A 13,524-nucleotide genomic window follows, 5' to 3' on the forward strand; every position below is an offset into this window, starting at 1 on the left:
AGCAGATGAACAAGGTGAGACAGTGAATACCTTCCCCCGATTAGCAGCTTTGGCTACATATCACTTCAAGAACATATACAAGGCCCCTCCCAATGCTACCCTTGTTGAAATCATGAGAACAGCTCAGATATTTCCTAGGTTTGTTGACCAGGAGGATGCTTTGGAATTGGCGAAGGAAGTCACCTTGGGAGAACTGGAAGTCACCCTAAAATAGTTTAAGCGAGACAAAAGCCCAAGCCCGGATGGTTGGAATGTGGAATTCGACCTAGCTTTCTTTGAAATTATGGGAAGGGACCTCCTACAAGTCATTGAAGAATGCAGAACCTGTGGAAGAATGCATGAGGCCTTTAACTCAACCTTTATCGCTCTCATACCCAAATCTGACAACCCTATCTCTTTCAATGATTTTCGGTCCATTTCCTTGTGTAACTGTATCTACAAGATCATTTTCAAAATCATAGCCAATCGCCTCAAGCCAATCCTATCTAACCACATCTCAGCTGAACAATTTGCCTTCCTTCAGAATAGATAGATCCATGAAGCGGTCGGAACCACTCAAGAAATCCTCCATTCTATACAGACCCAAAAGCTCAAAGGTATGGTCCTAAAAGTAGATCTATCGAAAGCCTTTGACAGAGTAAATTGGCCATATATTAGAATGATCTTAACACACTTAGGTTTTCCATATGAATTCATTAGATGGATTATGTGTTGCATTACTAATGTATCATGCAATGTTCTTATAAATGGAGTGGCCTCACCTTTCTTTCACTCTGAGAGAGGCCTCAGACAGGGATGCCCATTGTCCCCGTTACTTTTCTTACTCATCATGGAAGGTCTCAGCCATATCGTGAAGGAGGAACATCGACGGGGTAGGCTAAGTGGTATCCGGATCACAGAAGGATGCACATTGACGCACCTACTCTTTGTAGACGATGTGTTGCTCTTCCTTAATGGGAGTATTGGTGACTTGACTTCTCTTCATAACTCTGTATCTATCTTCCTAGCAGCCACAGGCATGAAGGTAAATGAAGCTAAGTCCACTATAACGACTATAGGGTGCTCTCCATATGAGATACAGTATGCCCTGCGAAGATTTCCCTACACCCTACAGCATCTGGAGGAGGGCCTCAAATACTTGGGTTATAGATTAAAGCCCCTTGGATATAAGAACGTTGATTGGATCTGGCTTATCACCAAAATGGAAAAACGGCTTAACATTTGGTACCACAAATATTTGTCGAGAGCAGGAAGGCTGATCCTCATCAAAGCAGTTCTGGAAGCAACCCCAGTATATTAGATGGCATTAGCTTGGATACCCAGGGGAATCCTTGCCATAATAAAAAACCTATGTTGTAGATTCTTGTGGAAAGGGAAGCAGCCGGGAAAGATTTTTGCATGGACTAAGTGGGAATCCCTTGCTCTCCCCAAGAAATGGGGAGGATGGGGAATTAAAAGCCTAGGCACTTTCTCTACAGCCCCGGCGGCCAAACTAGGGTGGCAACTAATCACAACACGTAGTTTGTGGACAGCGATGTCTATCTCAAATTACATAGCTCCTATAAACTTCATGGATTGGCTACGACAACCACAGTGGAATTGTGCTAGCATATCAAACATATGGAAAGTAGTTTTATAAGCAATGTCTCTTATCAAGGATGGCCTCACATGGAGAATACAGTCAGAAGCAGCCGTCAGAATAGGGATTGATCCCTGGATCGGATGTGGGAACGCTCACAGGCTCCTTGAGGAGCTTAGAACACACCTAACTGCCAGAGAAATCACACACCTTAGCCATATAGCGGATAATGACCACTCCACATTCTCGCAACAAGCCTAGAAATCTCGGAGGGTATTGCAAATTCCTCAACCATGGCTACAACATTGGAAAGAATACACAAAGGCCCTCACTAAATCTCACATCAGGATATAGGAAGGGGAGGATGAGTTAGTCTAGGCACAAGCTAATCATGGGAAATATTTACCAAAAGCAGGTTATATAGCCCTAATGGACTCAAAAAAACCTCCATTATGTGAAACTTGGTGGAGCATCATTTGGAAATTAAAAGCACCACCCAGATTGAGACTCCTCATGTGGACCATTTTGAGACACAAGATCCCCACAGGAGAAAATTTAAGCAAAAGATCCTTTCATGGACCATTCTGGTGCAGCCTTTGCAAAGTAGACAACGAAACTGTGGATCATCTTTTCCTTATGTGCCCATCCATACAAGAGCTATGGGATTCTATTCGCTCTCATATACCCTCGCTTCCACAATGGCAGGGCATGTCAGTTCGGGAAGCCTGGGAAGCATGGTGGACTACCGTCCCCTCAACGAAAGCCAAAACTCTTCCCATTCTTACTTGTTGGGCCATCTGGATTGCCCGTAATAAATATATCTTTCAGAACTCCCTCCCCTACTGGCCGACCATAATTGCCCGCATACTAACTGACTACCATCTCATTCTGGAGGATGAAGCTAGCTCTACTCCCAAACATATCATTCCTGAAAGCATAAACCATGCACATCCCTGGGCATATTTTGACAGCTCAACACAAGACACAGGATGTGGGGGAGGTGCTATACTACATCTTTCAGCATCCCATTATTACAAAATACAAATGGGATTGGGCAGAGGGACTAACAATTTTGCTGAGCTTATCACAACAAAATACACCATACAATTTGCACTGGAAAAACAATGCAGAAACTTACAACTATTTGGAGATTCAAAAACTGTATGCAATTGGATAAATAAAAAAGCAAATTGTAATGCATATTCTCTGAGACATATCATGGAAGAAGTCCATAGACTTATAAATTTATTTGACACATTTATTTGTCATCACATATATAGGGAGCGGAACACAGTTGCCGATTTGCTATCCAAGGAAGTAGCGCACAGGCCTATAGGAACGTGGAGGATACTGGAGCAGAAGGATGGAACTTTCCATCAGTACTATCATCGACCTTTTATAGACATATCAGTTTAACTAGCTCAAAAGGAGCTTGAAATATTTTTGCTTATATAATTTTTATATATATATGCACAATGGAAATAGACTTATATATGACAATTTTTTTTTATACTCTCTGCGTAGAGTAAGTACTTATTATATATTGCAATCTCAGTAACAGAGTAGTGTCTCCCTGCGTGGAGCACGACTCTTATCTTGACTACTCAAACTGGATGGGCTTTTAGCCCCACGTACAGTATATGCTCTTGCATCTACAAAATGTAATTTTCCTTCTTAATGAAAAGCGACTTTTTCCAAGGGGAAAAAAACTTTACCAAGTCTGCCAGTCCCACTTTGATGAAACGAAGCTGCGTCAATTACATAAATCCAGAGATTAAACAATTAAACCCCTGTTTAATTAAACTATTAGACCCCGACCTTTTTCACGGATCCCAAATTAATTAAATCCCAGTTCAATCCTTATCGCGTCCGAAAATTAAATTAACTCGCGATCATTTTCCATAGCGATATCTGTCGGATCTCGTACCTTCACAATGAATGGCTACAATCGATCCGGAATCCAACCGGATTAAATCGTATTCCATAAAATATCACATCCGTTTTTTATATTAAAACTCGTGCACTTTTCGACGCAATTACCATCGGATCTGACCCTTTCAAACGGACAGTCCCGATTAACTGAGCTATTAACTCAGTTCTATAATTTATCGCGTCCAGTTTTGGAATTAACCTCTGACCTCGGTCGGACGGTTCAAATCTTCTCTTGGGGTTCTCACGAATTTTCTCTGGGTTTTCTTCGTTTCGCCAAGAATTTGCCCTTCCGCCAAGTTTAGACTGTCACTATTATCCCTTTGTAGCTTAGTCAATAAATAGTCTACTTCTACTCACTGTTAACCGATGCCGGAACTCAAGAGATCACCTGATAAGATTAAGGTTCACAATAGACTTGCAGTGCAATTCTAAGGAAAATTTGGTGCAGAAAGCTTTTAATTGCCCAGAGTATTCCAATACCTCAAGCCCATTATACCAAAGAAAACCGAGCTTTCAACTTGTAAAACAATTTACTTCAATTATTTCAAAGGGAGAATAAAAACATTCGGGGTTTGACCATCTGTGCGCATAAATTAGAGAGGTATAGAAAGATACCAAATTTTACATTTGATCCTTCAATAATTCGGAAATCTACATAAACACACATACATGCTTTTCTTGACAAACTCTGCCAAATTTTAATTTATAATCACACAAGAACTTACACAATTCACGGGCCTGATATGCAATCAAATGGCCTTCGTCATATCCCACTCACACACACTTCTACTCTCTAACATCTAGCTCTCTCCTTCTCTCTCTCTCTCTCTCTAACCTCTAATTATTCAAAAGATCACAATTTATACAAATACGGATTCATGAACCAATTTAGTTCACATCCAGCAATCTCTCACTTTCTCCTAAAGTATCTCTTCAGCTCCACTCTTTTCTCAAACAAAATCCTAAATGAAGCTTTTAAATCCCTCAAATCCTCACTCTTCCTAGGATTACTCAATTGTCTCTAAAGTCTCTACATTCACGACATATTCTCCACAATTTAAATTTACAACTTAAATTTCTTCAAACTCAACTAAACTTAGGAAAATAAATAAAATGATTAAGGGAACCCACTCCCTTTAGTAAATGTGAAATAAGACTCATTGGTCTTATAATCTTTGACGAATGCTCCTACATCATAACACATAAAACAAATATACGCAGAGATTTTCCCCTAGATCCCAAACTCGGGACTACTAGATTGATTTTTCATTAAGTTCCTTTTAAAGTTACAATACATATATATACATGCCGAAGCATCCAATACCATGGACCGAAAACCATTGCGCCCAAAACCATGTGCGAAAACCATGCACAAAACCATAGGTAGGTCCGCCCACCTAATATAGGGTCCAAAAAAAAAATCCTCGGGGTGCTGCCTCAGACCCCGTAGAGGGGGGCTAAGCGCCCCCCCTCAAAATCCCCTGTGACCCCCCCGCTGCACAATTGGCACAACGAAGGGGGGCTCCGCCCCCCCTCTAACCCCCGGGTTCACTAGGGCAGCTGGTCGTGGAAAGAATATAACACAACCCAACATTCTCCCACTTGTTGTTTTCTTTCTAGAGGGGGGCATAAGAGAGCTTAGTCATTTATTCATCCCTACAACGCCCATTCTTTCTATACACCAATAGAACTTCTCAGAGCTCACAGATTTCGTCAATGCATTTGCAGTATTCTTCAAAGTGTCCACCTTTACCAGCAACACCTTTTTGTCTTCTATCATATCCCTCACAAAGTGATACTGAACATCAATGTGCTTTGTCTTTGAATGGTCAGCAAGGTTCTTTGCCAAGAAAATTGCACTTTGGTTGTCACAGTCTATCCTTATAGATCCTTGTACTAACCCCATACTTGAACACAATCTCTGCAACCAAACTGTTTCCTTGCTTGCATGAGTGGTTGCCATGTATTCTGCCTCTGTAGTTGATAGTGCCACTACAGATTGTTTGAAAACCTGCTTCATTGATGTTCAATGCTCCTTCCCTAGTTTTGACATAAACCTACTCAATACTCCCACTGCATGTGCAATGTCTAGTCTAGTACATACCATCGCATACATCATGCTACCGACAACACTTGCATATGGAACACAGGACATGTCCTCTTCCTCTTCTTGTGTCTTGGGACACTGTTCAACAGATAACTTTACACCTACAAGAATAGGAACCTTCATCGGTTTACTATCCTGCATATTAAACCTCTGCACTATTGTCTCGACATACTTCCTCTGGTTTAACCATAGCTTCCTCTTTGCCTGATCTCTTTTAATTTCCATGCCCAAAATATAGTTTGCAGCACCAAGATCTTTCATGTCGAATTTGGAGGACAATTGGGTCTTCAAATCCTAGATAATTTCTTTGTAATTTCCAACCAGCAACATATCATCCACATACAAGACTAGATAAATAACACAATCACCAATTAATTTAAAATGCACGCAATGATCGGCTTTGCTTCTAGTGAAGCCAAGTCCCTGTATAAATGTATCAAATTTCTGATACCACATCCTTGGTGACTATTTTAACCCATACAGAGACTTTTTTAACTTGCATACCAATTCTTTCTTACCCTTCATCACAAAGCCTTTAGGTTGCTTCATGTAGATCTCTTCTTCTAGATCCCTGTGAAGAAATGTCGTCTTCACATCCATCTGTTCTACCTCAAAATCAAAAGCAACAGCAACAGATAAAAGTAATCTAACAGAAGCTACCTTGGCAACAAGAGAAAAAATATCACCAAAATCAATTCCCGACACCTGGGAATAACCTTATGCTACCAACCGAGCTTTGTATTTCTCCACCTTTCCTTTTGCATTCGTCTTCTTCTTGAACACCCATTTGCTTCCAATGGGTTTCCTTCCAGCCCACAACTCCACCAGATCCCAAGCCTCATTTTTGTGCAAAGATGCCATTTCATCAACCATGGCCTCTTTCCAGAGTTTTCCATCCTCTAAATCTACTGCTTCCTTCATAGATATGGGATCATCATCAGTAATAGATAAACCAAAATTTGAACAGAAAGCAGATGGACTATACCTTTCTGGCTGCCTTATTTCTAGAACTGATCTTCTCACAACCAAAGTTTGTGGATGTTCATCTTCTGATTCCTCTTCTGCTGTAGGGTCCGATTCTTCCTCCTTTAGCTCAAACTCTATCTTCTCAAGTTCCTTTGGTTGGAATTCATGTTTAATAACATCTTTCACCTCTTTGAACACCACATCTCGGCTGTACACAACCTTCCTTGTTAATGGGTTCCAAATCTTATAACCCTTTAAACCATCCTTATACCCAATAAAGATGCACTTTTCAAATTTACTATCCAACTTTGTTCTTTTCTCCTTTGGAACATGTACATATACATCACATCCAAATACCCTCAGATGTGAAAGAGAGGGTTTCTTACCAGTTGATACCTCTTGTGGAGTCTTATCCTCCAATGCTGATGAAGGTGATCTATTGACCAGGTAACATGCAGTCTCCACCGCCTCTGCCCAAAATTCCTTTCCTAACCTAGCACCACTGAGCATGCTTCTTGCCCTTTCCATCACGTCTTATTCATTCTTTCTGCAACTCCATTTTGCTCAGGTGTGTATGGAGTAGTCTTTTGTCATTCTATACCACACTTCTTATAGAATTCTTCAAATTCCTTCTTGCAAAACTCTCCACCACTATCTGTCCTCAACACCTTTATCTTCTTCTCTGTCTGGTTTTCCACCAGAGCCTTAAATTCTTTAAACCTGTCAAAGACTTCAGATTTCTTCTTGAGTAAATATATCCATGTATTCCTTGAGAAGTCATCTATAAATGATACATACTACATAGACTTACCGAGTGATGAAACCTTCATAGGTCCAAACACATCACTGTGCACAAGCTCTAATATCTGTTTCACCCTCTTACCACCAGAGGGGAAACTCACCCAATTCTGCTTCCCATATACACAATTTTCACAGAAATAAAAATCCAGAGAGCTATTAGTCATACCTTTACCATGAAGTATTCGAAGGCTCTTCTCTCCATTATGTCCAAGCCTTTGATTCCATAGCATGGTCTTTTCTCCAGAGACCACTAGATTTTCTGCTCCACTTTCAGGAACCACAAAACTATTGCACCCATCAACAATAGTGCTACCTTGCAGCTTGTACAGAGTTCCAATCCGAACTCCTCGCATCAATACCAATGCTCCCCAAACCATCTTGCAGGTATCTTTCTCGAACATTGTTTTTACACCTGCATCATCCAGCTTTCTTACAGAAATCAAATTTCTGGCTAATGCAGGAATATGCAGATCACCGGAAGTGTTCTAATCCTTCCACCTTGCAACTTCAACTTGATTTTTCCACAACCAACGATTCTAGCCTTCCTGTCATCCCCCAAGAAGACATCACCACCATCATATTTCTCATACTCGCAGAACCAGTCTCTATGAGGAGTGAAGTGAAAGGATGCACCTAAGTCAATCAACCATGCCTCATGATCTACATGTGTACTTGAAGAATACAAGTACACATCCCCACCTTCAACTGAGGTGGTTTTAGCCTCTGCAGAAGGAGCATCATCAGATCCCTTTCCTTTATTGGGAGCTTTAGATTTACAGTCCCTTTTATAGTGCCCTTCCTTTCTGCACTTCCAACACACCTTTATAGGTTTTCCTGGAGATTTAGATCTCCCTCTAGATTTAGATCTCCCACTCGATAACTTATTTTTGTTTCTATTCTAGGACCTTCCTCGTACAGACAAGGCATCACCATTATGGCTCTCCATATTTTTCCATCTCATGTCCTCCATCAGTAAGGATGAGACTATTTCATCAAACTGCAAGGCAGTTGCATTGCTACCTATTGAAATAACCAAACTATCCCACAAATCTGGTAGAGAACACAACAAACTGATGCACTTATCTTCATCTGAAATTTTAATATCAACAGATAATAACTGACTTACCACAGTATTAAATGTGTTCATATGCTTTGTCACCGGGTCTCCATCTTTCATCTTCAGGTTATACAGCTTTTTCCGTAGGAACAGTTTATTCACCAAAGACTTAGATTGGTACAAAGTCCCTAACTTATCCCACAAAGCCTTAGTCGTAGTTTCCCCTTATACATTCAGCAATACTAAATCTGAGACACACAATCGTATTGTGCTCTTTGCCTTCCGATCCAACTTCTTCCATTCTTCATCGGACACTCTTGTTGGTTTAGTACCCGGATCTTCAAGGATTCCTGATCCAGATTTATGAAGGAACGAAATGAAATATAGATATAAACATAAACATAGAGAGACTGCGAAAACATAACTTCAATTCGTTAATAATAAAGTACTGAAAATTGTTTACATGCAGAATGGAAATAAATTAGCTCAGGCGATGGTAGCTTATCTATGAGAAGAGATGTGGCGGCTACATGCCTTCTGAACTGTGTTACAATGGGGTTCAAGGGCCTTTTTATTATTTAACAACAAAGGGAAACCATAAACAACCAAAACCCTAACCTTAGGAGATGGAACAACAAGAGTTTGTGGGCCTCGTTAGGGCTAGATGGACAACTAACTTCATAGGGTCGTAACTTGGACACGTGATCTCTGTTTGGGGCATATGTTGGCTATGGGTCTTTTGCGGACCTCAAAAAAACGTCGTTTAGGGGGTCAAAACAGCTCCGGAAGCTTAGGACCTGAAAATTTGCCAAAAATAGTAAATTGTGCTATAATCAAGGAAAATAATGAAACCAACTAGAGGTCTAGGTGGAATAAGTGGGTGGCAACCAATATCCACTTGGATCAATCCTCCCCCCTTAGGAAGCAATGGTCCCCATTGCATGCAGAGCCTCCATGAGGTGAGGAATTTTTTGTTGAGCCTAGTCCCCAGTGAACCACTTGCCCTGGTGGAGGAGTTGGTCTTCTTTGACAATTCGATATAGTTGGATCCTCTACTAGCGAGTGTTCTTGAATTGTGTGTCCATGATCCTATCAGTCATGGCCTGTTCAATACAACTCAGGCTGAGCTCTGTTGTGTTAGATGCTCAACAATGTCTGATGTGTCTAGCAATGGGGGAAAGTATGGCCACAGCCAGTCTACATTGAATAATGGGTGTAGGCCAAGGAACAGTGGAATGCTGAGCTTGAAAGAATTGTATCCTACAGCCTTAGTGATGGTGTAAGGCCCATATCGGAGAGGGTGAAGCTTGCGGTGGGCCCCAATGAGGCGCTCCTTCTACAAAAGTAACCTAACTTTGTCACCCACCTAGAACTTTTGTGGCACCTAATGTTGATCATAACATTGTTTGTAATTAGCATTTGCTATGTCCAATATGTCATGGACTTGCTGGCATATGTGCTAAATGCATTCAATGAAGCTGGGAGCTTTGTTCGCTTCGGACTGGACATGAGCTAAATCTACCTAAGTAGTTGCAAGTGGTATGGAAACATCAATGGGACATAGTGAATGGAATCCCAACCACACCTGAAAGGGGTTGTGGCTAATTGAGTTGTGGAGAGCTCAGTTGTAGCTATGCTGGACATAGGGGAGGCTTTCATCCCATGTGCGTGAATGCTTTGAGTTCTACATGCGTAGGATGTGCACGATCATCTTGTTGACGACCTTTGTTTGGCCATCAATTTGGGGGGTGGAAGGTCGTGGAATTAGTGAGCTTGGTATCCAACAATGACCAAAGGCTTGACTAGAATGTACTTAGGAACCTGTTGTCCTAATCTTAGATAATGCACTGTGGGATCTGAAAGTGTACCCATACTCATTCAAAGAAGAGTTTGGCAATGGCTTCTGCTGTGATGCTCTTCTTACAGGCCATCAGAATGGCCATCTTAGAGAATTTGTCGACAACCATGAAAACGCAGTCGTTTCCATGATTGGTAGAAGGAAGGGCTGACATGTAATCCATGGAGATTGATTCCCAGGGTCGAATAGAAGTAGGCAAAGGAGTATACATGTCTTGCTTCTTGATTGTAGGTTTGGAAATGGCATAGGTAATGCAAGATCTAATGTACTTACCAACATCCTGTCGAAGGTTCGGCCAATAAAAATAATTCTATAACACTGCCACTGTTTACTCTATCCAAAAATGTCCATCAACCTGATTGCAGTGCACCTCCCAAATCATCTTGGCACACTTGCTAGAAGGAACATAGAGGTGTCCTAGGTGGCATAACAATGCACCCTGGAGGTGAAAATTTGGAACTTGCTTGCCTTCTAGGAGCATCTGGTATGTGGTGCCAAATTCTGGATCACTCTTGTAAATATGCAGCCATCCTGAAGTCTCGTGTCCACAAGATTCAAGTAGAGTGGTGAAGGCCATAACCAAGGATCGGCTAAGGCAGTCTGCAACATTATTGGTGTTGCCCTTCTTGTACTTAATGTTCAAATGGAACTATTGCAGATATGTGGACCATTTCTAATGGTGATCGTTCTGCAACTTTCCTTATGTCTGTATGAACTGCAAGGGTCGGTGGTCTGTGTGGATGATCGTTTCCTTCCCTAGAATGTAATGCTTCCATTGTCAGTAGGCCTGCATAATGGAATACATCTCTTTGTTATAAGTGGGATACTTTCGGATTGCATCTGAGAGTGTTTTAGTGTGATATGCCACCGGATGCCACTGCTAGGTAAGAACTACACCAATAACATAGTTCGAGGGATTCGTCTCAATTTCAAATGGTTGTTGCAGGTCTGGTAATGTGAGCACTAGTGCAGAGTGGAGGCGATGCTTCAACTCGACAAATTCCTTATGTTGGTATTCAAACCAAAAGAACTTTTTTCCGCTCTGCCCTAGGTGACTTGACTCAAAGGCCAAGTGATATGAGAGAATCCCAACACGAATTTGCGGTAGAAATTGGCAAGGCCTAGAGAGTTTCGGAGCTCTGTTAGAGCGGTAGGGGCTATCTAATCCCAAATAACTTGTATCTTGTATAGGTCCACAAGCACACCCTGTTCATCGATAATGTACCCCAGATATTGAACTTGGGTCATACCAGAAGTGCATTTCTCCAAATTGGCACACAATTTGTGTTGTCACAAGGTTTGGAGGACTTATCAAATATGGTGTAGGTGCTCTTCCCAACTCCGGTTGAAGATCAGGATGTCATCCAAATACATTACCACAAACGAGTTGGTGAAGGGTTGCAAGATGTCATCCATAAGCCTCATGAAGGTTGCAGGGGCATTCGTCAACCCAAAATGCATGACCAACCATTCAAAAAGGCCCTCCTTAGATTTGAAGGCAGTCTTCCACACATCAGAGGGTTCAATTGGTACTTGGTGATAACCAGACTTCAAGTCAATCTTGCTAAAATATTTGGCCCCCTTGAGCTAGTCCAGAAGGTCATCAATCTATGGGATTGGATACCTATTCTGAACAGTGATCTTATTTAGCGCCCGATAGTCAATACAAATCCTCCAGGTTCCATCCTTCTTTTGTACCAACATGATCGGGCTCCCATAGGGTGATGAACTTGGCTTGATGTGCCCTTTCTGCAACAACTCCTGAATTTTCTCTTGATTTCATCGTTCTCCATAGCAGAGCATCGATAGATCGGTCCATTGGGTAGCGGCGTGCCTGGGGTTAGATTGATTGGGTGCTTGGACTAACAATGTATGAGTACCCCCATGGGTGAGGTGAAGATATCCCTGTACTCCTCCACGACCTTGTCCATGTGTGTTGTCATGTAGAGGAGCCCTGTCTGGAGGTTGTTGATGTGGCCACAATCTTCCTCTTTCTTTGAGGGCGAGTCATAAGGAAGACACATTTTCCGGTTTGGGAAATTATCTTACTGCATTGTTTAGCAAAGATAAAAGAAAAGTCGATATGCGGTGCTACCTCTGGTATCTTATACAATTTCTGACCCAAAGTAATAATAACAGAACAAGGTATGGATTCATATACAACATGACGCTTCCAAAGGTATGGTTGGTCTAATAAAACATCACAGACTTATAGAGGGGCAACATCACACAATACCTCATCTGCAAAGGGCTTGATGCTATAAGGCAAGCGATAATGTTGGATTACGCGGAGATCTCTCCTTTGGTGGAGCCACCCGATGGTTACGATTGTGGGTGCGGCATTGTTGGCAACTTCAATCTCTTATTGACCTCGGCTGAGATCAAGTTATTTTGGATCCCACTGTCAACGATGAACTGCACAGACGAACCCTTTACCCACATCTATGAGTGGAAGAGGTTATCCCCCTCCTCTGTATCCTCAGGTTTCACCTTTTGGAGTTTGGTGGTATCTACCATTATAGTGGGTTATGCTTCAATGATCTGCTTTCCCTTGTCAGTTCTCTTGTCAAGTTCTGGTTCAGAATTAGAGCATGCATCTGTCTCTAATTATTTTAGCTCAACCACCAACGCTTTCTTTACGCGACATTCGTTTGTGTTGTGAGTGAGAGTTTTATGGAACTCACACCACTTGTTGGTGTCCTTCTTCGCCTTCTCGTTATTCTTGGCTTGCGGATTCGAGGAGTTGTCTTTGGGGGTCGCGGCCTAGATCTGCCCTTTTCTCTATGGCTTGGGGGCACCTTTGCTCTACTTTGGGTTTGCACATCCAAAGTCTTACTTCTTCTACTTATATCTCTGCTCAATCTTGGTAGCACATCGGTATGTCGCACCAAGCGAGGAGATGTCCAGGAACTCCATTTCCTCCTAAATGTATTTGTGCAAATAATTGTGGTATTTGAGCACTAGATGTTTCTCATCATCTTTGATACCTAACTTTGTGTGCAGGGCATGGAAAAGATTCGTCAGATCATGCACATCTTGATCCCTTTGTTGTCGCAACGTAGTCCATTATATGTACTTGTCTTCATAGCTCCCGACAGGGTAATATTGTTCCTTGATGACGTCTCAAAAAGAATTCCAAGTGGGTGTGGATGAAATCAGTGAGGGTTCCCTCTCATCCTTTTGCTCACAGTAGGTTTACCACCAGTTCTTGACATGTGGGGCAA

At 41.8% G+C, this 13,524-nt stretch overlaps 1 protein-coding gene across 1 annotated transcript; it reads left to right on the forward strand.

The window, feature by feature from the left end:
* The first annotated feature begins 829 nt into the window (after positions 1-829).
* On the forward strand, positions 830-1,300 carry LOC149228002 (uncharacterized). Its single transcript, XM_089380646.1, has one exon. The coding sequence runs from the start codon at positions 830-832 to the stop codon at positions 1,298-1,300; it is 471 nt and encodes a 156-aa protein (XP_089236772.1).
* The last annotated feature ends 12,224 nt before the right edge of the window (positions 1,301-13,524 follow it).

Source organism: Pinus tabuliformis, chromosome J (genome assembly GCF_031772625.1).
Source record: "Pinus tabuliformis cultivar Carrire ecotype Pingquan chromosome J, CPIR1, whole genome shotgun sequence".
Lineage (NCBI taxonomy): Eukaryota > Viridiplantae > Streptophyta > Pinopsida > Pinales > Pinaceae > Pinus > Pinus tabuliformis.